We start from the raw sequence: 23,993 nt of genomic DNA on the forward strand, positions 1-23,993 counted from the left end.
TCTTTTTAGTTCATATGAAAATCCACTATTTTCTAGAACTAGAAATGTATTAAATCTTATTTCCAATATTTTTTAAAAAAATTAATTTTTCAAATTCAAATTAACCTTTGATTCTTTAAAACTTCTAGCTCTGTCAAAAAATTACAATCAATATCTAATTTTTTTAATTATTTTCTTGTATGGTTACATTAAGAATATAGTAGGTCTCATCTTCAAATTTAGTAATTTATTTTAATATAAATATTTTAGAACTTTGAATTAAACTATTCAATTCTTCATATTAATAAATAAATTTTTTACAATAAGATCCAAAATAATATATTATTAATACGTGGGTACCATCTTCTTGACTTAAATTAACTCTTATCAATATAGATAAACATTAGTAACAGTTCATGTGAAGTTAAAAACATGTCTGATAAGAATACAATATTATTAACAACAAGTAGGAAAAAACCGAAAAGTGATACTAACATTTTGCTTACGTGTCATACATATATAATATAAGTAATTATTTAAAAAAAGTTTAAGGTCTTTTATTAAAATTGACTTTGATAACCACTAACTGTATTTCTCTTTGTGTGGGAGGCTCTATATATCCCCTCTTTTCGACGACTTTATGTCTCCCCTCTTTTCGACTTTCTTATAGTGATTTTGATAGGGCAAGTTATTATTCTCCATACTTGCATGGCTCATCTATGCCTATTATGCATATTCTACGTATGAGACGTTGTCAGCATTGCCTAAAATACGGGATATACCAGTTGTCGTTGCAGCATAGCTCAAATTTATATATATGACAATCTTCGCTCTACATTACAAAACACACCTCCATCAGGGGTGCATACTTTCCTTATGACACTTTTCATACTTTTGGGTGGGGATTTTGCCAGTGGGGATGGAGAGACTTTCGGTTAGGACTGAGTTGCCGACACACTCATTAGCCGAGATGAAGCTTAATGTTACCATCGCATGCTGCCAAGGGAGGGCATTTAGATTAATAATACAAAAAAAAAAAACAATCTATCTATTATATCTTCATAAATTAGAGATGTTATGCATCGCGTCTCATGTCTCTTTAATTTTCTAGAATCCCTTCGCCATGCAATTCATATCATTATCCTAGTCAAGAAAGGTTGTTGCCACCACTGCAAGGGATACATTGCTATCAATTTTACATATGATTTCTCACCATAATAATAGTAGCATATTGGGATGTATCGAGCCATAGTGTAGGTTGTAAGTAGCATAAATAATTAATTTTTCAACCTTTCCACATTGAATTAATAGTTTAAAAATGGTTCATTATAATAGTTGAAGTGCAAGTACTCTTCGTAATTACTTCATTGAAGTACTACTGTGACTTGTAGCTTACTGATATGGTTTTGAACTAAAAATGGAATTTAAGACTCCATTGCACGAATCTTGACAAATTGTCTATTTAAGACTAGGGAACGTTAAAGTTAAATACTCTCAAGTACAAAACCAAAATTTGGGTTTTAGTATAACCTTTTGTGTTAACCGTTGAGCAGCCTTCAGCTTGCCAATGCAGGCATCTCGTCTCAAAGTTGAACAAGTTGGTCCAAGAGAAATCATGAGACATGAAGAGAAGCTAGCTTTCTAGATTCATCTCTACTATACACTGGTGATGCTTGTTAGATTTTTCTAGCTGAGAGAGGTGTCCAAATTTTGCTTAGTTTGTACAAACTTGTTAGTACTTGTTTTCAGATTGCACATTTCTTAGTCTTGTAACTGAATACCATTCAAGACCCTTGTGGTCCGGCCCTTCCACGGGTTCGAGCCATGGAAACAGCCTCCTGCAGAAATGCAGGGTAAGGCTGCATACAATAAACCCTTGTGGTCAGGCCGTTCCTCGGATCTCGCGCATAGCGGGAGCTTAGTGCATCGGGCTACCTTTTTAACTGAATACCATTCAACTAAGTGACTTGTGGGGTTGTGATTTCCACATCTTATGTTCACTGCTTGGGCCTCATTCATGTAACTCTGAAATAAAGCTTACGTCCTTGGTCCAAACAAGCAAAAAAAGTAATCACAAATGGTCTTCATAATTTATAATACCACTTGCTTTATACCTTTTGGCTTTTTGCATATCATTGATCTATTTAGAGCTACTATAACCAAAGAAACTCTAACAAAAAGGGGAAGAAAAAAGAAGAGAATAGATGAAGTTTAGACCATCCAAATTATTACAAACTCACTTGGGAAAATGAGGATACAATCATTAGGAATGACAGTTGAATCACAATTATGGCAAGAAGCAGCTCAAGAAAGTTCACTAAATTGAACCACCTCTCAATCTGAAAAAACCTTCTAATATATTCATGTTTTTAAGCTACTTTATTCTCAAAGCTGCTCTTCAACATGTTTTATTGTGATTCATCTGACATTCAAAACCATTGATAGTGAAGAGCCTGAAGAGAGGAATAAGACTGAGACTCACTCAACCAATTCACTTGAAATAAGGTAGCGGAAAGTGAAGTTGTGAGGAATCCAATCAATTTTCTTCCACAACTTACGTTGCTCGGGCTGCTGAATTTTCTTCCTCAAATAAGAAGGTAATGCTTGCTCCATCATTTCGAAAAAACCAGATGTGCCCAAATTTATCTCTTTAATATAAGATTCCACATTCTTTGGAAGGACTAGTTTTTGTTCTTTGTTTACCCTTATGTTTGCCTGAATGTACTCGTCTTTAGCCACTTCTAGTTCTTCGAACACTCTCTTCGATGTGTACAGACGAAGCTACAAACATATAATGGAATAACAAGTCAAAACATATAGGTTATAAATCAAGAAAACTATCATTCTTATCGATCAAGATACCATTAGTTTTAGGCAAAAAAGGAAAAATACAGTTTGACTGGACAAAAATGTAATAAGATACTAAGTAATGTTTTTGTCAGTGCATACCACATTATCAGAATGGTTTCCTGAGCAGAGAGTAAAGCGTAGGCGAGGATCTGGATGCTCTAATGCATATCCCTTTCGTGCATCTCCAGCCTTAAATCTTTGTTTAGTAAAGAACAATGATTGAAGCCACTATAGGCAAAATTAACTCCAATAAGCCCCACTAAACATACACACGTCTAACAAATTAATTATCTAAATAATACATATGGAACCAAAGAGGGAATACAGATGACTTGACTGTTACAGAAAATAGTTTTGACTTTAACTTACTATTCCAGAAATAGGAACTGAATTTACCTGACCAGGACGAGGCAACTGGCATCGTAGTATAGAATTTTGAATCCTGTCTGCGCTTACTGTATTCCCTCCAATGTTGTAAGCTGCCTGAAACATGAAAAGGTCATTCGCAGTACCAATTACAGTGCAACTAATTTCCATGTAAATCAGACACAATTTTGTTACCTTAAGAAGTAGAGATGCTCTCTTTAGATTACTTCTTGGAATCCCATGAACCAAAAATGCCTGCAACATATACAATGCCGGTTCATAATCTTTCACATTTTAATATAAAGCAGGAATACACAGTAAAAAACTCTAACTCCTAGCAACAGAAATCTTACATGCATCACTAGTGCATTGTGGACATTAATCCAAAAAGCTAGTTTCTCTCCATGTCTCATTTTCCTAGGGTCAACTTCTTCCAACTTTGAGACCAGATACCTGCATTGGAAAGTTTAAGACTATTCAGAATTGCAAAAGTTGCACAACTCCGCAAGCTTATTGAAAGATCAAAGTTACACCAAACAGAAATTTATTTTGTACTTGAAGTCGACTATATTTTATAAAAGCTGTCAACACTAAAATACCATTTTTAGTCATGTAGATGCACTTAGGCTTTGTTTCTTTAGAACGAAAAGCAAAAGGAAAGGGAAACTCAAAATCAGTACAATGATTTCGCCTCTGCTACCCTTCCTTCCAAATGCTTCCGTCCAACAAAATGTCAACTCGTCTATTGTTCTGCTAGGGTGTGTTCCAACATAATGTTAATCTAAGTGTACATATGAAGAGTTTAGCAAGTGGTATCAAGAGCTACCATCCACAAACCTACACATGGTATCAAAGTCAATGCTCCACTTATGAAAATTTACAAGCAAACACGAGCTTGAGGTATTTCCAAACCAGTGTGAAATGTGTCTGATTGGTAGACTTTGGGCCTACTACAGGTGTTCAATCAGAAAAAAGCCTAGTTAAAGTGTCCAAATGAAAAATCGTGGCAGCTTTAGGTATCTTCGCATGTATTCAGCCTTTAAATTTTGATGGCTTATATGTGGAGGTATTATACAAACTACAGCTTGAGTTATTAGGCTTACCTAAATTGCTTTAGCATGTGCTCTGCACCATTTAAGCTCTGGCTATCTCGACGCAGCCCTTGCACCTCAACCATTCTGACAAAACATCTGCTAAATCCCTTTGAATCTTCAATGTGGAACAGATTGTTCAACGACGAACCAGAAAATGAATTTTCTCTGCATTGCTGTCCCTGGATATCACCCTGAGCTTGAGGAAAACATTCCAGTTTTGATGATGAGACTGAGATGGGAGACAAACTTAAATCATGGCCAAAGAAAGGCGGATCAGCAAGCTGACAATATATGGCTGAAATGCACTTGATCATTTCTTCTGACAGCTGGCTTGGCGAGCCATGATAATTATTAAAACAATTGGGAACAAAATGCTCCGCGAGACTCCTATTAGAAGTTGACAGCTGAGCGTGCTGGTTGCAATATGATAAGATTTTCAATTGTTAGTTACTCTACAATGCATATTAACAAAACTTAGTTCATGTATTCTGCGCAGTAGCTACAAGAGATTGTTGCAAAAATTTATGACATGGTTCTTTTTCGATATCACTACTTACCTCGAGCATTGATAAAGGCAAAGAATGGTATGAGTCTACAGCCTCAACAAGAGCTGCAACTGAAGGTGAAGCTCTGAAGGAAAAAGCAGCATGTGATAGGGAAGAATGGCATCTCAAAATGGTAGAATCAACTAGTTTTTGTGTGTCATCACATTCTTTGATTGGATTATCCAAAGGTGGTAAAATAGGACTAGTATTAGTCATTTGATTTTCCTTTGGCTTGCCATTTTGCTCTTTGATTTCTGAAAGTCTCCTTTCGTTGGGAGTTGAATTAGTTTTTGACAGTGATTTTAAGCATTTAGCAAATGTTTTTCGATACATTGAAAGGAGATGCTTCTCCAAACACAAAATATCCAGCTCCAGAAGAGAAATTTCTCTAATCAGATCTTCATGAGCACGCTGAAAATAGGAAGAAATAAGAAAAGTTACTAAACAAAAGCTGGATTAACTAAAGACAGAACAAGTCAGATAGCATTTCAATTCCCTTTAACAGTCTAGTTCAGTTCTCAGGCTTACAAATATTTTATTTTCCTTAAACAAGAAAGTCATTAATCAAGTGCATGTTTGGTACGACTAACAATTATTTTGAAAAAAGGTTATCCAGGAAGTCATTTGTCAGAAATATTTTTATTTTCCAGTGAAAATATTTTTCACCAAAAAGAGGGAAAATAACTTCCTTCTCTTTTGGGCGAAAGTCGTTTTACTGCATAATTGTTTAACTCTTAACATTTACTGATGCTTGCATCAGGGTAGACTGCCTACATCACACACCTTGGGGTGCATCCCTTCCCCGGATTGTACGTGAACGCAGGATGCGTTGTACACTAGGCTGCCCTCTTAACATCATATATACTGCTTTAACTAATACTTAGACATTATTATCAATCATTGATACTCAAATTTTCATAGTATGTATTTTCTTCCTTAATCATCACCTTAAAAACAATCAGGTAAACTGCTACAAGTATAAAAAGAAGAAAAGAAAATCCATAAACAAGTTTCTTACATTAACTTCTTCCTTAGAAGAATCATGTTGTCTGCCGCCAGGTAATTGTCTTTTCTTCTCCTCTGTATAGTTCTGTAACATAGTGTCCTATTACATAATGAAAATATTAGAGCAAGGGAAGGAACAAAATCAAGACTCTGCTTAGAAAAAAAACTCACCAAGTCAAGATGGTATGAAGATTTGCAGAATTCACTAAGCTTTTCTTCCTCCATTGTCTAACTGCTGCTTTTGTCGATGTGAAAAATAGAATGTTTTAGTCGTTTAATGCTAATTTGGATTGGATTATTTATTGCTCCAAATTTTAATATGACACGAGGATAGCAGAGGATCTTTACTGAAAATAGCAACTAAGCACTTATGCTATTAAAAGGAAGCAGAATAAGAGTAGCTGTCAAAAGTGATGGCTTTACTTTTAGTTGATATAACTCAAGACAACAACAGGTTTTGAAGAAGAGCCATGCAAATTTACTTTAAAAGTGAAAATTGCAAAAATGACCCCACATTTGCAAATTTTACTGAAATAGCATTAATTGCAGCTACGTTAGATCCAAGTCCAACAAAAGTTGACAACTGCCCAAACAGAAGCAAAAGAAGACCGTGTTATGACAAATCCAAGAAACATTAATTAGTGGAGCAGTAACAACAAGAATGCCTAAATGATTGAGACTGCTCACCCCTAGTCACCCCAAATTGCAAGTTTTCTAAAATAATGAATCAAATATCTAGAAAATAATTGGTTCAATCTGATATTTTCCTAATCAACATTGTGTTGTGGCTATAACATTTTTCACTCCAAACTATGATGCACTCATTCACTTGTAGGTTTTTGAAGGTGTGGCTTATTTTGAGCATTTGACCAGTATTTATTTTAACCATCTCGTGTATACTAAGGGCAACGTGGTGCACTAAGCGTCTGCTATGCGCGAGGTGAATGGTGAAGCTAGGAATTTTTTCAAGGGTGTTCAAATTTAAAAGCAGTGAATTCCCGATAAAGGATGTTCAGTATGTGTTATATACCTCTAAAACATAATATTTTACCTATATACACAGTGTAATTTTTTGACAAAGGATAGTCAGTTGACCACCCTTATGACCATGTGGCTTCGCCTACTGGGCGAGGTCCATGGGAAGGGCCGGACCACAATGGTGTATTGTACGCAGCCTTACCCTGTACTTTTGCAAGAGGTTATTTCCACGGCTCGAACCTGTGACCTCCTGGTCACATGGCAACAACTTTACCATCATGTATATACTGATTCGATCAATCAAGCTTCGCACCATATAGGACAAATCGAAGAGGGAAGCGCTCCCTAATCCCATCGTATAGGACCTATCAAAGAGGAAAACGCTCCCTAATCCCCATCAGTAATTTTTTAATTTTCATGGCTCAAACTCGAGATCTCCGACTAGGGATAAAAGGATCATAGTCTTTGACTTGTCACTTAGAAAGCAATACTGCATTTATAGTGGGCTAATTTTTCTTTTGTGAGAGCTTTTTGTTGCACTAAAAGAAGTAAATTTGCTGGTAACCTTTTTATTTCAGGAAAGTCACATTTTATACCCTCGGGATACACCAAGATTTTTTAATGCATTTGTCCAATTACCGAATGACAAAAGAAGAAAGAGGACAAATTGTAATACATATTATATGCACCGGAAAGAACTGACTTTAAAAATTGACCTACGAGACAAGTTTAGCAGTATATCACTATATGGCCACCATCAAGTATTGTTGCGGTGGTATGGATAAGATATCTCCATTTTTAACCAGAGGTCTCGGATTTCAGTCATGAGAATAACGTAAATTCTTGTAAGGATTGCTTCTCGGCTTCTCCCTTTAATAGCTATTACGTGGCGTAAATTCAGATTAGTAGTTGTCCTTATGCGGGTATTGGACACCAGATCGCAAACCCAAATAAAACTACATCCGACAGTAGGACTGACTTTATAAATTGACTTTTCCCAAGGTTTCTGCTAGATTGTATATGGTACATGGATATTTTGGCAATTTTGTTTCACAAACAAACTCAAGTTACCTTTTTTTTAAACCCCACCCACCCGGAGAGTCAAGAATGCCCTCACTTACCGTGACTGGAATCTCTAAAATATCAGTTGATGGTGAAGGCGATTTTAGTCTAAACATTCGATGCGGATAAATTTTTAACCCATGTAGGCCTCAATAATGTGAAAGCGAGGTCTTCCAAGGGGCTTGTCCATGTTGTTCTCTTTAGGGATCGTTTGGTATAAAATATAAGAAGGTATAGGAGTATTATAAAAATTTAATACCACTTCCTACATTCAAACTCACAACTGCAAAATTGCTACATTAAAGAGCTAACACTAACGTTTTGTTTCGGATAAAAAGGAAAGGTTAGTGAGTCAGAAATTCAAGCACCAAGTTTGTTTTAAACTTGCGATCAGGTGGTATCTACTCAAATAGCATGGCCACTGCAATGTGTTAAAATGTTGGATCGTTCTCTCATTTTTAGAATATTTTATCTAGAGCCGTAAATAGGGAGAAATTCAAAAATAGTCAGATTTACAAGTGGTCGTTCAAAAATAGTCTAGTTTCAAAAGTAATCGAAATTTAACCATTTTTCATGTAAAGATAAATCTGAACGAAAACACTGTTCAAAATTCGGAAAAATACTCCAGCATAATATACTGGAGTTCCAGTATAATATACCGGTCCAACATAATATACTGGAGTTTGGAGCACCGGTGCTCCAGTTTCCAGTATATTATACTGGAGCCAGCAAAGTATACCGGTCCAGAATTCCAGCATATTATGTTGGACCGGTCTTTGTTGCAACAAAATAGTGGCTATTTTTCATTGACTTGGTAAACGCTGACTATTTTTGAATAACCAATCCGAAAACTGGATAGATCGTGCTATTTTTACCCATAAATATGCCCTTGGACCACTGGGTCGGCCCAACCCAACCCACGATTTAATAGGTTGGGCTAAGATTTTTGGACCTCATTTAAAACGAAATTTTTATCCCCTATAGCAAAGGTTAACACCTTATTTATTTTAAATAAATATCATTTAAAAATATATATTCTATAGATACTTTTTAATATTTATTGCAAAATATTTAATTTTGGTTACTTCATATCCCTAAGCCACTAAATACGCTATTCAATTACACTATTTTCTTTTTCTCTCTCTAGTTTGATACGCCATTCAATAATGAAAGCAGTAAGTTTCCTCTTTATCAATTTGCCATCTTCAACTGCTCCAATCCGAATGTCCAGCAATTACACCGCAATTGATAATCAGAATGTTTCCGGATCTGTTCCTGTAATTCTTTTCTCATTTTTTTTTTGGTTTGATTGAATTATTATTCTGCCGTCGTTCAGATCTAATTGTCTAATTTCTTATATATTATAGGCAGTCGCAGATCCACCTTGCCAAGTTGCCGTCAAATTCACTAGTAATGTCTTCAGATTTTCAACAAAATTATACAGTAGTATTTTTGTGGATCATTTTGAACGGCTCCGGCACCATCGCCGGACCAAGGCGGCGCGTAAAGATTTCTCAAGCAACTTATCTTGATCAAATTGGGATTGATGTTTACCAAAGTGGACCTATTAGTCTATGAAAGCCTTATAAGAATCTGAAGTGATATGTTTCTGTATAATACTTCCTTCCTTGTATCCTTGAAGAAACAACGTAATTTGGGAACCCTGATCTTCCTCTTCAACACTGTCTGAGCCAACGACCTATTTGAGAACCCTTTTCACTACTGGCTTCCGGTGAACGGCATATTCACCGGAAATTAGGGTCTGTTCTTGAACAAAGACAATGGAGTTTGGGGCTGAGCAACTTGATTTTCTGTTAATATATTTCAATGTATTTTCATGTATTTCATTGTATTCATTGTCTTTTTTTTCATTGTAATTCATTGTATCTCGTCGTATTTCATGTATTTCATTGTATTTACTGTCTTTTTTTCATTGTATTTCAATGTATCCCGATGTATTTCATTGTATTTACTGTCTCGCTATATGCCATGAATGTATTCATAAATATTTTTTTAATTAATATAATTTATGTATTCAGATGTATTATATAATTTCTCTGAAGATTGCTATGCTTTTGGGGTATTTTTTGGTTGAGAATCTTTTTTATAACTGAAAATATAAAATTTGTGTGTTATAATTGAGTTTGTTGAATTATATTAGGAGTCTATTATGTTAATTGATTCACTTTCCATTTTAAAAACAGTGTAATCCCCTATTTCACGTCGTGAATACAGTCGAATACAATAATCTGTCCAGCTGTAATCCCATGTTTCACTCCATGAATAAAGACGAATACAATCGAATACAACAACTGATTAGCTGGACTTTCCTGATTCACGCCTATTTTTGCTACTGTATTCATGAATACAATAGCTTAAATACATCAAATACATCTTATAACCACATAAAAGGTATTTATAATCCGTAATATAGCAAATGGTATCTATAGATGACTAATTACTACTAAAAGATAGTATTTTATGAAAATTTCCCTTTAAAAACGAAGCTTTTAAACTCGGTCCAAGTAAGCCTGTGATCCATGAGGCTTGACCGAAGCTGGGATGGCCCGGCCCGTAGGCTTAATAATGTATTTAATTAAAACTATAAAAAAAGTATAGGGAACTATAAACAACAATAAGAGTAGTGTAATCTCAAACTGGTAATATTTTTTATGCAAATATAAATATTTTTTGTTCTTAAACTTTTAGTTAGTTCTTAATGGTTAACTAATTAACATTGCATATAATTATATATTTAGATAAAAATAAAGATGTTAAGACATCTTTGTTTCATAAGAGGATTCAAATGTACTTGATAAAGATGATTTGTTGGTGTTGGATATGCCATGAGTACCTTGAAAATATTTTTGAGTATTTTGTTTTGAGTATTGATTTTTAATGAATGGAATATTATCCTCTTTTTTAAAACTTTAATTTTAAAAAATATGAAAAATAATTTTTAAAAATGGTAGGTCGGCCCGTGACCCTCGCAGGCTGAGTTGGACTGACCATTTTAAGGCCCATCGAAACAGTGAATCAGGCCAGCCCAGCCCGTCAAATGCCAAAGCCAGCGTGGGCTAGGCTAGGCCGGGCTGGCCAGCCCGTATTGACAGCTCTAATTTTATCCTTCTGTGACCCTTTAAATCATTTCATTCAAATCCTATTAGCACCTTAATCTAGACACGAAATTATCAAATTATATTCTGTATCAATATAAATGGAGTACTTATTTTGATTAGTGTGAGAACAGATTTCAAGCTTTTTCCAAAGTATGATGACTAAAATGAATGAAGTCTCCTTCCACTAAATCCAGATTTAGAAAGTTTCCAAATTTGTAATGAACCTCACTATAATCTTTGTTGAATTATGTCAATTCCAAGAGACTCTGTCCACAAATTGGCAACCTTTAGGTGTAGTTGATGAGCTTATAGTGCTAAAATTTAGTCAATCTCATGCTTTTTATGCAGTTCAAAATGTCATTCAACCTAAGTCTCAGGTCCAAGCTAGCAAACAAATGTAACCAGAAAATGTTCTTCATAATTTACAAGACTAGAGAATACTTGCTTAATAATCCCTATTGGCTTTTGCATACCATTGATCTATTTAGAGCTACTACAATAACCAAAATAACTCTCACAAAAAGGTAAAAGGGAAAAAAATAAGAGAATAAATGTGTTTTTTGACCATCCATATTGTTACAAACTCACTTAGGAATGACAGTTGAATCACAACTATAGCACTTTGTTAGACTATCAGCTGAAAAATTGAACCACTTTTCAATCTGAATAACCCCCTTTAATATATTCCAGATCTTAAGTTACTTTTTCTCAAAGCTGCTATTCAACAGGTTTTGATTGTGATTCATCTGACATTCATAACCATTGACAGTGACGACAATCAGAAAGGCGCGAGACTGTGAAACTCACTCAACCAATTCACTTGAAATAAGGTAGCGAAAAGTGAAGTTTTGAGGAATCCAATCAATTTTCTTCCACAACTTTCGTTGCTCGGGCTGCTGAATTTTCTTCCTCAAATAAGAAGGTAATGCTTGCTCTATCGTTTCGAATAAACCAGATGGACACAAATTCACCTCTTTAATATAAGATTCCACATTCTTTGGAAGGACTAGTTTCTGTTCTTTGTGTACCCTTATGTTCCCCTGAATGTACTCGTCTTTAGCCACTTCTAGTTCTTCGAACACTCTCTTTGATGTGTACAATCGAAGCTACACACATACAATGGAAAAACAAGTCAAAACATATAGTTATTGTTGCGGAAGCCAAATGTATATAGTGTGAATAAGTCACAACTACTATACCAAAAATTATGACAGCCACCAAATAATAAATAAGACAATAAAACAACAATAAAGGAAACACCAGAATTTACGAGGTTCGGCTAATTTTGCCTACTCCTCGGACACAACCAATATTTTATTCCACTCCAAAAATACAAGTGAAATAATACTAAAGAGAGAAGATACAAATGCCTTAAACAGATGAGAAGGCAAATGAGAGGTGTGTCTCAATCCTAAACATTAGGCCTTCTTTTATAGGGGAAAAATCCCCTCCAAACTTAACTCCCAACCAATGTGGGACTTTGGCATTTTGCCAAACTTCAACAAATCTCCACCTTGGCAAAATTCCACATTTTCAATTCTCTCTCAATAACAAATTTTGGTTGTGTCTTCATCTTCAATCTTCAGTGTTCAACAATGTTGATCAAATCCAAACAATGTTGAAACTTGACCGCAGTCACCACCTTTGTCAGCATATCAGCAGGATTCTCTGTAGTATGAATTTTCTTCACCGTGACTCCACCTTCTTCTATGATTTCTCGTACGAAATGATACCGAACATCAATGTGCTTCGTCCTTGCATGATAAACTTGGTTCTTCGCTAATTGAATAGCACTTTGACTATCACAAAAAATTGTGATACCTTTTTGTTCAACACCAAGCTCCTTTAGCAATCCTTGAAGCCAAATTGCCTCTTTCACAGCATCTGTAATAGCCATGTACTCTGCCTCTGTTGTAGACAAAGCAACTGTTGACTGCAAAGTAGACTTCCAACTAACTGGTGCCTTTGCAAAAGTAAACACATAACCAGTAGTTGATCTTCGTTTGTCCATATCACCCGCAAAATCTGAGTCACAATATCCAACTACAGACTGATTGTCTTCCTGCTCAAAAACTAACCCGACATCTACAGTATTATGAATATACCGTAGAATCCACTTCACAGCTTGCCAATGCTCCTTCCCTGGATTGTGCATATATCTGCTAATAACTCCAACAGCTTGTGAAATGTCAGGCCTTGTGCAAACCATTGCATACATCAAGCTACCAACAACATTTGCGTATGGTACCTTTGACATATACTCTCGTTCAGCTTCATCCATTGGCGACATAGTAGTACTTAGCTTAAAATGGGAAGCAAGTGGAGTACTAACTGGCTTAGTCTTGTCATCTATGCCAAAACGTTGAAGTACTCTCTTCAAATATTCCTTTTGAGATAAACAGAGTTTCTTTGAACGTCTATCTCTAATTATCTCCATGCCAAGAATTTTCTTTGCCTCACCCAAATCCTTCATCTCGAACTCCTTCTTCAGTTGAATCTTCAACTTATCAATTTCTTCCAAATTCTTGGAAGCTATCAACATATCATCAACATATAGGAGAAGATATACAAAGGAACCATCTTTAAGCTTGTGCAAATACACACAATGATCGTATTTGCTTCTCTTGTACCCTTGCCGCAACATAAACTCGTCAAATCGCTTGTACCATTGTCTAGAAGATTGTTTCAATCCGTACAACGATTTTTCAAGTTTGCACACCATATTTTCTTTTCCAGCAACTTTGAATCCTTCTGGCTGAGTCATGTAGATTTCCTCCTCCAAGTTTCCATGTAAAAACGCAGTTTTTACATCCATCTGAACTAGTTCCAAATCCAATTGTGCTACCAAAGCCAACATAATTCTAATGGAGGAATGTTTTACAACTGGAGAAAACACTTCATTGTAATCAATTCCCTCCTTTTGAGCATATCCTTTGGCCACCAATCTTGCTTTGTAGCGAACATCTAATTGGTTAGGAAATCCTTCTTTCTTTGCAAATACCCATTTGCACCCAATTGCTTTCTTTCCCTTCGGGAGATTGACCAATCTCCATGTATGATTCTGATGAAGGGACTGTATTTCATCATTCATGGCAATCCTCCACTTATCTTCTTCTGAACTTTGGACAGCGTCTTTGTAAGTAGTAGGAACATCATCAGCTACAATTGAGGTTGCACAAGCAACCGTCTCTATGAGACGAACAGGTTTCGTTATTGTTCTTTTTGGCCTGCTGGTTGCTATTGATTCAAGTTGTTGTTGAGATTCCTGAGTTGGAATCTCCTCTACTGGCTCTCCTTCCAGAGGGTAATCTTCATTTGTTTCCTCCTCTACTTCTTGTGTAGGAAAAATAAATTTTCCCTCAAACTCCACCTGCTTAGAAGCACCTTCATTTTGTTTGGTATCTTCTGTTACCTTATTTACCATAGCAAATTCATCAAAGGTAACATCTCTGCTGAACATTACTTTCTTTGTCATAGGACACCATAAGCGATATCCTTTGACTCCAGAAGTAATTCCCATAAAAATAGCCTTCTTTGCCCTTGGATCCAATTTTGACTCCGTCACATGATAATATGCAGTTGAGCCAAACACGTGCAAAGAGTTATAATCTACAGCAGGTTTTCCGTACCATTTTTCAAATGGTGTTTTGCCATCAATAGCAGCAGATGGTAGACGATTAATGAGGTGGCATGCATATGTAATTGCCTCAGCCCAAAATTCTTTGCCCAAGCCAGCATTGGACAACATACACCGTACCTTCTCCAGCAAGGTCCGGTTCATACGTTCTGCCACTCCATTCTGTTGTGGTGTATGTCTAACAGTGAAGTGTCGGATGATGCCATCATTTTCACAGACCTTATTGAAATGATCATTTTTGTATTCACCTCCATTGTCTGTGCGAATACACTTGATTCTCCTGCCTGTCTGATTCTCCACCATCATCTTCCATTTGAGAAAAATTCCCAACACTTCATCTTTGCTCTTCATTGTATACACCCATACTCTTCGGGAAAAATCATCAACAAAGGTTACAAAATAGTGCTTCCCACCCAATGAAGGTGTTTTGGAAGGACCCCAAACATCAGAGTGTACATAATCCAAAATGCCTTTAGTATTATGGATCGCTGTACCAAATTTAACCCTTGTCTGTTTCCCTTTAACACAATGCTCACAAAACTCCAAGTTGCAAGCCTTTACTCCTTTTAACAATCCTTGATCTGATAGAGTTTTCAAGGATTTTCCTCCAGCATGTCCCAAGCGCATGTGCCATAGCTTGGTTGCTTCTGCCTCTTTGTCGTCACTGGATGTTACTGTCGCTGTCCCAATAACTGTACTGCCACGATAGCGGTACATATTATTATTCTTCCGATTAGCCTTCATTACCACTAGTGCACCGGAGCATACTCTCATCACTCCATTTTCTGCAATGATTTTGAACCCTTTTGATTCTAGGGCTCCCACAGAGATGAGATTCTTCTTCAAATCCGGTACATATCGAACATCTATCAATGTTCTGATCATTCCATCATGGTTCCTTAATCGTATTGAACCAATGCCATATGAGGTAAGAGGGCTGTTATCCGCTGTGTGGATGACTCCATATTCTCCTTCTTGAAATTCCACGAACCAGTCCCTGTTGGGACACATATGATAGCTACAAGCCGAGTCCATCAACCATATGTCTGATGATGTTGATGACTCTGTTGTAACTAATGAGAAGTCTGAATCATCACAATCAGCTACATTTGAATCCATAATAGCCTTTCCATTGTTATGTTTGGCCTTATTCTTCAACTTCGGACAGTCTTTCTTCCAGTGCCCTTTTTCTCGACAAAAGGCACATTCATCTTTGCTGGGTCTGGATCTTGACTTGGATCTTCCCTTCTTTGTCCTCGTTTGATTTTGAGGACGACCCCTCACAAACAGTGCTTCTCCTTCTCCGCCCTTCTGTTTTTCTCGCTTTCTTTGTTCATAGCTGTACAAAGCTGAACAAACTTCTCTGAGAGAAATTTCGTCATTTCCATGGAGTAGAGTAGTTTCAAGGTGCTCGTACTCATCAGGAAGTGACGCCAACAACATTAAGGCCAAGTCACCATCATCATAAGTTGTATCCATATTTTGCAAATCTGTGACCAACTTATTGAAACTGGTGATATGTTCATTCATCGTGGTACCAGGAACATAGGTGAAGTGAAACAGTCTCTTCTTCATGTACAATTTATTTTGACTGTTTTTCTTCAAAAATTTATCCTCCAGTGCTTTCCATAATTTACTTGCAGAAGTTTCCTTTGTGTATGGATATTTCTGCTCTCTAGCAAGGTAGGATCGAATGGTACCGCAAGCAACACGGTTGATAATTCTCCAATCTTCTTCTCCAATAACATCTGGTTTCTTTTCTTCAATGGCCAGATCTAGCCCTTGTTGAAAAAGGACATCTAGAACCTCGCCTTGCCACATCCCAAAATGTCCGGACCCGTCAAAAATTTCTACCGCAAATTTCGCATTTGACACAATTCTTGTCATAAGCGAAGATGCCAATGATGACGTATTGTTGACACTTGATGTAGATTCTTCTTGTTTATTGTCTCCCATATTTGACACAAATATTATTTAATAGCTGACGACACAAATCAAGATTATTTCCTTTCTGATGTAGAAGATCAGACTAAGCTGCAACTACAGAGCATACTCAGACAGAACCTTGACTCAGTTACCAAGATAAATCTTTTCTGATGTGGAAGATCAGACTATGCTGCAACCACAGAGCATACTTAGACAGTACCTTGGCTCTGATACCAATTGTTGCGGAAGCCAAATGTATATAGTGTGAATAAGTCACAACTACTATACCAAAAATTATGACAGCCACCAAATAATAAATAAGACAATAAAACAACAATAAAGGAAACACCAGAATTTACGAGGTTCGGCTAATTTTGCCTACTCCTCGGACACAACCAATATTTTATTCCACTCCAAAAATACAAGTGAAATAATACTAAAGAGAGAAGATACAAATGCCTTAAACAGATGAGAAGGCAAATGAGAGGTGTGTCTCAATCCTAAACATTAGGCCTTCTTTTATAGGGGAAAAATCCCCTCCAAACTTAACTCCCAACCAATGTGGGACTTTGGCATTTTGCCAAACTTCAACAGTTATTCTTATCGATCAAGACATCATTAGTTTTAGGCAAGAGCGGAAAAAAGACAGTTATTCTTATGTTTTTGTCAGTGCATACCACAGGATCAGAATGGTTTCCTGAGCAGAGAGCAAAGCGTAGGCGAGGATCTGGATGCTCTAATGCATATCCCTTTCGTGCATCTCCAGCTTTAAATCTTTGTTTCGTAAAGAACAATGATTGAAGCCACTACAGGCAAAATTAACTTCAATAAGCCCAATGAAACCAGACACAAGTCTAACAAATTAATCATTTAAATAATACATATGAAACCAAAGAGGAAATGTGTGACAGTTCTCAAGTAATGAAACACAGGAATTGAATTTAATTACCTGACCAGGACGAGGCAATTGGCATCGTAGTATAGAATTCTGAATCATGTCTACACTTACTGTATTCCCTCCAATATTGTAAGCTGCCTGAAAATTGGAAAGTTCACCGAGTTATAAAGAACCGATTACACAGCAAACTATCACAATAACAATAGAATCTTCTTACCTTAAGAAGTAGAGATGCTCTCTTGAGATTACTTCTTGGAATCCCATGAACCAAAAATGCCTGTAAAAACATATATAATGCTGGCTGGTTCATAATTTTTCACATATTAATGTAAAGCAGGAATACACAGTAAAGCTTACATGCATTACTAGTGCATTGTGGACATTAATCCAAAAGGCTAGTTTCTCTTCATGTCTCATTTCCCTAGGGTCAACTTCTTCCAACTTTGAGACGAGATACCTGCATTGGAAAGTTTAAGACTCGTCATGTCTCAGGCGTAGTTGTTGTTATTGTCGTATCAACACCAAAAGACCAGCAGTAGTCATGCCGATGCACTTAGGCTTTGGTTCACAGGTGCATGCTTTCCAACTCATTTTAAATAGACAATTTGTAAAGATTTGTGTAATGGATAACTTAGAGTATCTAATCCGAATGTAATTTAAGAAAGCTCTATACGACATAATCATAAACTGCTTAGATTGATCCATAGGCTCACAACACAGAGAGATAGTGTTGTGACTATCTCGACACAGCCCTTGTAACTGTAAACTGAATCTACAAATGGAAATATTAGGCTTACCTAAATTGTTTTAGTGCGTGTTCTGCAGCATTTAAGCTCTGACTATCTCGACACAGCCCTTGCACCTCAACCATTCTAGCAAAACATCCGCTAAATCTCTTCGACTCTTCAATGTGGAACGGATAGTTTGACGATGAATCAGAAGACGAATTTTCTCTGCATTGCTGACCCTGCACATCGGCCTGAGCTTGAGGAAATGATTCCAGCGTTGATGATGAGACTGATATGGGAGATGAGCTTAAATCATGGCCAAAGAAAGGCGGATCAGCAAGCTGACAATATATGGCTGAAATGCACTTGATCATTTCTTCAGATAACTGGCTTGGCGATTTATGATAATGATTAGAACAACTTGTAACAATATACTCCGTGAGACTCCTATTTGAAGTTGATGGCTGAGCATGCTGGTTGCAACATGATAAAATTTCCATTAGTGATTACTCTACAGATCATATTAAAAAATCTTAGTTCATGTATTCTGTGCAGAGTGGTAAGTGAAATAAAACAAAATTAAGATGTATAATCTGGTTAGCAGCAAGATAGTTAATCCAAAATTAAAGAAGGAAAAGGTGACATCTTAATACCCTCTAATTCAAAATGACACCTCGGATAAATAGGTTGTTATACACCAGTTCCAGCCAGTGGCGGAGCTAGGATTTTCACTAAGGGATCAACTGAAGAAGCCAATGGGTGTCAATATGTAGTGTATACAAATAAATTAATTTACCTAGGTACACAGTGTAATTTTCTGACGAAAGGGTCGGTTGACACCCCTTGAATACATGTAGCTGACTGGTTCCAACAAAGACTATTGTCACTGATCTGCCTAACTTCCAACCCAACAGCCAACTCATGAGGTGAAGGGTTGAGGACCATTTATAAACTGTCCAGGCCTCCCTCTCCTATCCAATGAGAGAGGGTGTCAGACTCTCACCCACCCGGATCCTAGTTCCCTCACTACTGACCGACTGCCAGACTCAACTAGGTCACAAGCTTGGAACAAGGCGAGGGTGGGTCTGATACCACTCTGTCACCGATCCGCCTAACTTCAACCTCAAAAGTTAGCTCGTAAGATTGTCGACTGCTTATAAGCTGACCAAGCCGACTCCCTCTCTTGCTCCGAGTAGGAGGGTGTCAACGCTATTATTGACGATTATAGTTACAAGAGCTTGTTGCAAATATTTATAACATGGTTCTTTTCCTATATTACTACTTACCTCGAGCATTGATAAAGGCAAAGAATGGTATGAGTCGACCGCCTCAGCAAGAGCTGCAACTGAAGGTGAAGCTCTGAATGAAAAAGCAGCATGTGATAGGGAGGAGTGGCATCTCAAAATGGTAGAATCAACTAGTGTTTGTGCTCCATCACATTCTTTGATTGGATTACTAAGATTTGGCAAAATAGGACTAGTACTAGTCATTTGATTTTCCTTTGACTTGCCATTTTGCTCCTTCACTTCTGAAAACTTCCTTTCATCATTCATGGACAGTGATTCTAACCGCTTGGAAAATGTTTTCCTATACATGGAAAGAAGATATTTCTCCAAATACATTATATCAAGCTCCAAAAGTGCAATTTCTCTAATCAGATCCTCATGAGCAGGCTGGAAAGCAAGAAGAAGAAAGAAAAATTACTGAGCAAAAGATGGATTTATTAAAGACAAGTTTTTCTGCTAGCATTCAAATTCCTTTTAACAGTCTAGTTCAATTTCTCAAGCTTGCAAATACTCTTCTTTTCCTTAAACAAGAAACAACAACAACAACAAAAAATTCAGTGGGGTCAGCGGACGGTAGTGTGTACGGAGACCTTATCCCTAGCTTGTGAAGGTAGAGAGGCTGTTTCCGATTGACCCTCGGCTTAAACAAGAAAAAGAGTCATTAATATTTTCGACCCTCCAACCAAATACCAGAAAATAAGTCATTTTCTGAAAATTACTTCATAACAAGCACACCCCAAATAAATATCCACTAAACAAGCTTCTTACATTAATCTCATCCTTAGAAGAATCATGGCTAGGTAATTGTCTTTTCTTCTGCTCTACGTAGTTCTTCTCTAGCCCAGTGTCCTATTAAATAGTAATAAAATTATTACTGTAGAAGGAAAGAATCAAGACTCTGCTCAAGAACAAAGGGAAAAAAAAGGTAAGTAGTAAATAAAAGCCTCACCAAGTCAAAATGGAATGAAGATTTGCAGAATTCACTATGCTTTTCTTCCTCCATTTGTCTAACTGCTAATTGTCAATGTGAAAAGTAAACTGTTTCAGTGAAAGTTCAGTCAATTTAATGCTAATTGGAATGGTTTATTTATTGCTCCAAAATTTCATAGTATAAAAAGATGACAACAGAGGATCTTCTTCTGAAAAATAGAATAGAAATACCTGGTGATTGATTGTATTCTGAGGCTTTAACTTCCATATAACTCAACACAACAGCTTTTGAAGAAGAACCATGCAAATTCCTTTTACAATTGAAAATGAACTAAGCATGTTGCAAAAAGACCCCACATTTTTGAAAATTCACTGAAACAGCATTAATTGCAGCTATGTATATCCAACAGAAATTGACAACTGCCCAAACAGAAGAATAGAAGACCAGGTTATGACTAAATCCAAGAAACATTTAATTGGTAACAACAAGAATGCCTGTAAAAAGATTGAGACTACTCACCTAGTCACCACAAGTATTCCTAAAAAAATGAATCAAAAATCTTATTTTGACCATAGGATTCAATTTGATAATATTCCTATTGCGCACTATGTGTTGTGGCTTTCAGATTTTTTTAAGTACAAAGTATGGTGCGACATGGGCTTATTTATGAGCGCATGCACTCATGCATTCATTTACTTGTGGTTCTTTAAACATGTGGCTTATTTTGAGTCCTTGACTAGTCTTTTTATATTTAACGATCTAGGTACTTATTGATCTGACTAATTCATATTTGTAGGCGCTTCAAATCAAGACTTTTTAAATTCTCAAATTTAAACGCGAGATTTTTTATTAAGAGTGACAATATTCCATCCAACCAACGATATTCCTCGAGGGTGGGACTTTGATTCGTCACGTATGGGTCGTTTGGTTGGTGGGGTAAGGGATAATAATCTCGGGATAAAATGCATGATTATTTTATCCCGTGTTTGATTACATTTTTTAATCCGAAATTAATTATCCCGATATTGGTTACACCGTAATTGTGATATTATTTTATCCTACATTGGGGTGGGCTAACAATCCCCGATTACTAATCCTGGTATAAAACACTAAAAATAAAGATGCTTTTCTCCAAGTCTCTTCTTGTGGAGCTTCTTTAAAAATTCAAGATTAAAATCAAAAAATAAAAATTTATCCCTATTTATATAATATAATTAAGAATGAAGAAATCATATCTATTGTATGGCACTCTTCCGTGGTGAGTGTTTCACTGATGACTTATAATTTAGAAAGCAATATTGCCTTTATATGGGCTACTTTTTCCTTTCGTGAGAGGGGAACTTTTTATTGCATTAAAAGAAGTAAATATAGCTGGTAACCTTTTTATTTCAACAAAGTCACATTTTAGACTTGGGATGCACCATGCTAAAAAGTAGTAACAACATTTTCTAATGAACTTGCCCAGTTACCAAATGACACAAGAAAAATGAAATAAATTGTAAAAAGTAACATATCACTAGCAGTATATATCACTACATCCGACGGGATACGACTGACTTTATAAATTTACTTTACCCAATGTTTCTGCTACATTACACATGGTACACGGGGGCGGAGCTAGAGACCGAGGCAATCGAACCCGGTAACTTGGTCCAAATCAGGGGCGGCCCTTTCATAAAGTAAGTAAAGTAACTGTTTTAGGCCTCATATTTATGGAAGCCCCATTTTTTGTTACACCTAATAAATTATGTATAAGTTTTTAAAAAAAATCTGTGAAGTGAAAAAGTTTGATTTCTTTCTTTAACAAATATAGAGAAGAAGGATTTGCAACTGCTATGGTTTTTGCCAAGGAAATTGCAGTTGAAATGAATATCGAACCCGAATTTTGTAAGAAACGTGTGATATATAGAAAGTAACAATTTGATGAGGATGTTGATCATGAAATCTCAAGATCTTTCGAAGAGTCCTTTAGAGGACGGGTTATTCACATTTCATTTGATGGTCATAGGCGAATTGAAAGCTAAGCAGTGGGATTCCCTGGGAAAAAATAGAAATGTCTCCTATGTTACCCATTGATTACTTTTATATAGTAGACAAGACTATTTTTTCACTTCAAAATATATCTGAACAATTCGAAGCATATGAAAATATTTTTGGTTTTCTATTTAGCGGTAAAAACTAAGATCGCCAGATGATGAACATTTGAAAAGATATTGCCTTTAATCTTGAATGTTCCTTAAAGCATAATAATCAATTCGATATTGATGGTTTAGATTTATTTTTGGAATTAAAAGTATTAAGAAAAAATAATACAATTAGAAAATAGCAGTTCAACGATACACTCAATCAAATAAAAAGATTTGATTCTTTTCCAAATGCCTATATTGTTTATGGAATAATGTTAATAATTGATAAAATTTTACCTAAGATCAATAATTCTCAAGAAAGGTTAAGTGATTAGTTATATTGTCAATTGAGAAATACTTATTACGAGTTATTGATCATAAGAAAATTATTAATAATTTTATAATTAAGAAAAGCTAGAAAAATAGATTTCAAATAAATAAATAAATAAATAAAATTTTAAAAAAAGTTAAGGCTCCTTATAATATTTGGCTTTAGGCCACAAAATTCGTTGGGCCGTCCTTGATCCAAATTCTATATTTGTCTTAAAAAATTTATTTAGTATGTTTAAATTATTAATTTAGAACCCAGTAATTTACGTCTCTGATTTGTTTTTAGAACTACTCAAAATTCCTACTCAAAAAGCATAGCGAGTTGTATTCCGTGCATCTTGTATTAAAATTTTGGATCCGTCTCTCGAGTATTTCTCCTTCTGTCTTTTTAAATTATATCATTCAAACACAGTAAATAAATCATAACTCCCAATCACGGGGAAAACAAATCTTATCAATAGCTATGAGGAAAAAGGAGATAAAAAGTAAGTTGGTGGGCTTTCTTAGCCTTTAGGAGATAGCATTAACAAGAGAATAAGATCACCTCAAAAGGGCTGAAAGGTGAAGGTCAAACCAATTCCAAAAAGAATGTGAGGTATTGAAATGACCAGTCTAGTATTTGCTCATTTTCCTTTCCTTCTCATTTGTCTAATTTAAATGTTGAAATTAGTAAAAAAAGAATAGATATGATTTCTTTATTTTTAATCAAAGGTAAGGGTGTACATGGACCAGGTTAGTTCGGTTTTTATTAAAATCAAACCAACCCTATTATATCAGTTTGGATTGGTTCGGTTTTGTAGGGTTTTTCGGGTTTTAGACTTTTTTTGTTCCATGAATATTATTTCAATCTTACTTTGTTAAATTTTTTATAAGTAATATATGTTTAGTAAAAATTGACAATCATATGATCTATTAAAATAATTTTGTAGGAAAATTTTGTTAATAACATATGATAGTTACTTTTTAGTCGTCTGACAATATATTTTCGTTGGATGTATATTTTAAGGTTAAATGAATTTACTAATTAACCATAAAATCAATATAATACATAATGATATGTTCTATTTAATTTTAGATTGTTGAAATATCACTTCAAATTCGAAAAAAATAGTATAAGAATTTAATAAATCTTG

At 35.7% G+C, this 23,993-nt stretch overlaps 2 protein-coding genes across 8 annotated transcripts; both read right to left on the bottom strand.

Annotated features, from left to right (window-relative positions):
* Nucleotides 1-2,180: 2,180 nt before the first annotated feature.
* On the bottom strand, nucleotides 2,181-6,177 carry LOC104222286 (uncharacterized). Of its 2 annotated transcripts, XM_009773506.2 has the most exons (9): nucleotides 6,011-6,177; nucleotides 5,853-5,939; nucleotides 4,847-5,245; nucleotides 4,299-4,702; nucleotides 3,549-3,648; nucleotides 3,391-3,450; nucleotides 3,226-3,312; nucleotides 2,929-3,057; nucleotides 2,181-2,760 (listed from the first exon to the last, which is right to left on the bottom strand). In XM_009773506.2, exons 1-9 carry the CDS (start codon nucleotides 6,062-6,064, stop codon nucleotides 2,458-2,460), a joined length of 1,623 nt encoding a protein of 540 aa, XP_009771808.1. In that variant the 5' UTR covers nucleotides 6,065-6,177; the 3' UTR covers nucleotides 2,181-2,457. The 2 variants fall into 2 exon arrangements, with proteins under 2 accessions (XP_009771808.1, XP_009771810.1); XM_009773508.2 differs by lacking the exon at nucleotides 2,181-2,760 and having other exon boundaries at nucleotides 2,960-3,025.
* Nucleotides 6,178-11,371: 5,194 nt separating this feature from the next.
* LOC104222287 (uncharacterized) lies at nucleotides 11,372-21,014 on the bottom strand. 6 transcript variants are annotated; one of them, XM_009773510.2, is made up of 11 exons: nucleotides 20,924-21,014; nucleotides 20,635-20,823; nucleotides 20,423-20,484; nucleotides 20,242-20,322; nucleotides 19,474-19,860; nucleotides 18,257-18,660; nucleotides 17,817-17,916; nucleotides 17,677-17,736; nucleotides 17,511-17,597; nucleotides 17,239-17,367; nucleotides 11,372-12,104 (listed from the first exon to the last, which is right to left on the bottom strand). In XM_009773510.2, the coding sequence occupies exons 2-11, from the start codon at nucleotides 20,669-20,671 to the stop codon at nucleotides 11,802-11,804; spliced, it is 1,650 nt and encodes a 549-aa protein (XP_009771812.1). In that variant the 5' UTR covers nucleotides 20,672-20,823; nucleotides 20,924-21,014; the 3' UTR covers nucleotides 11,372-11,801. The 6 variants fall into 6 exon arrangements, with proteins under 6 accessions (XP_009771812.1, XP_009771811.1, XP_009771815.1 ...); XM_009773509.2 differs by having other exon boundaries at nucleotides 20,423-20,487; XM_009773513.2 differs by lacking the exon at nucleotides 20,242-20,322.
* Nucleotides 21,015-23,993: the final 2,979 nt, after the last annotated feature.

Source organism: Nicotiana sylvestris, chromosome 1 (assembly GCF_000393655.2).
Source record: "Nicotiana sylvestris chromosome 1, ASM39365v2, whole genome shotgun sequence".
Taxonomy (NCBI): Eukaryota; Viridiplantae; Streptophyta; class Magnoliopsida; order Solanales; family Solanaceae; genus Nicotiana; species Nicotiana sylvestris.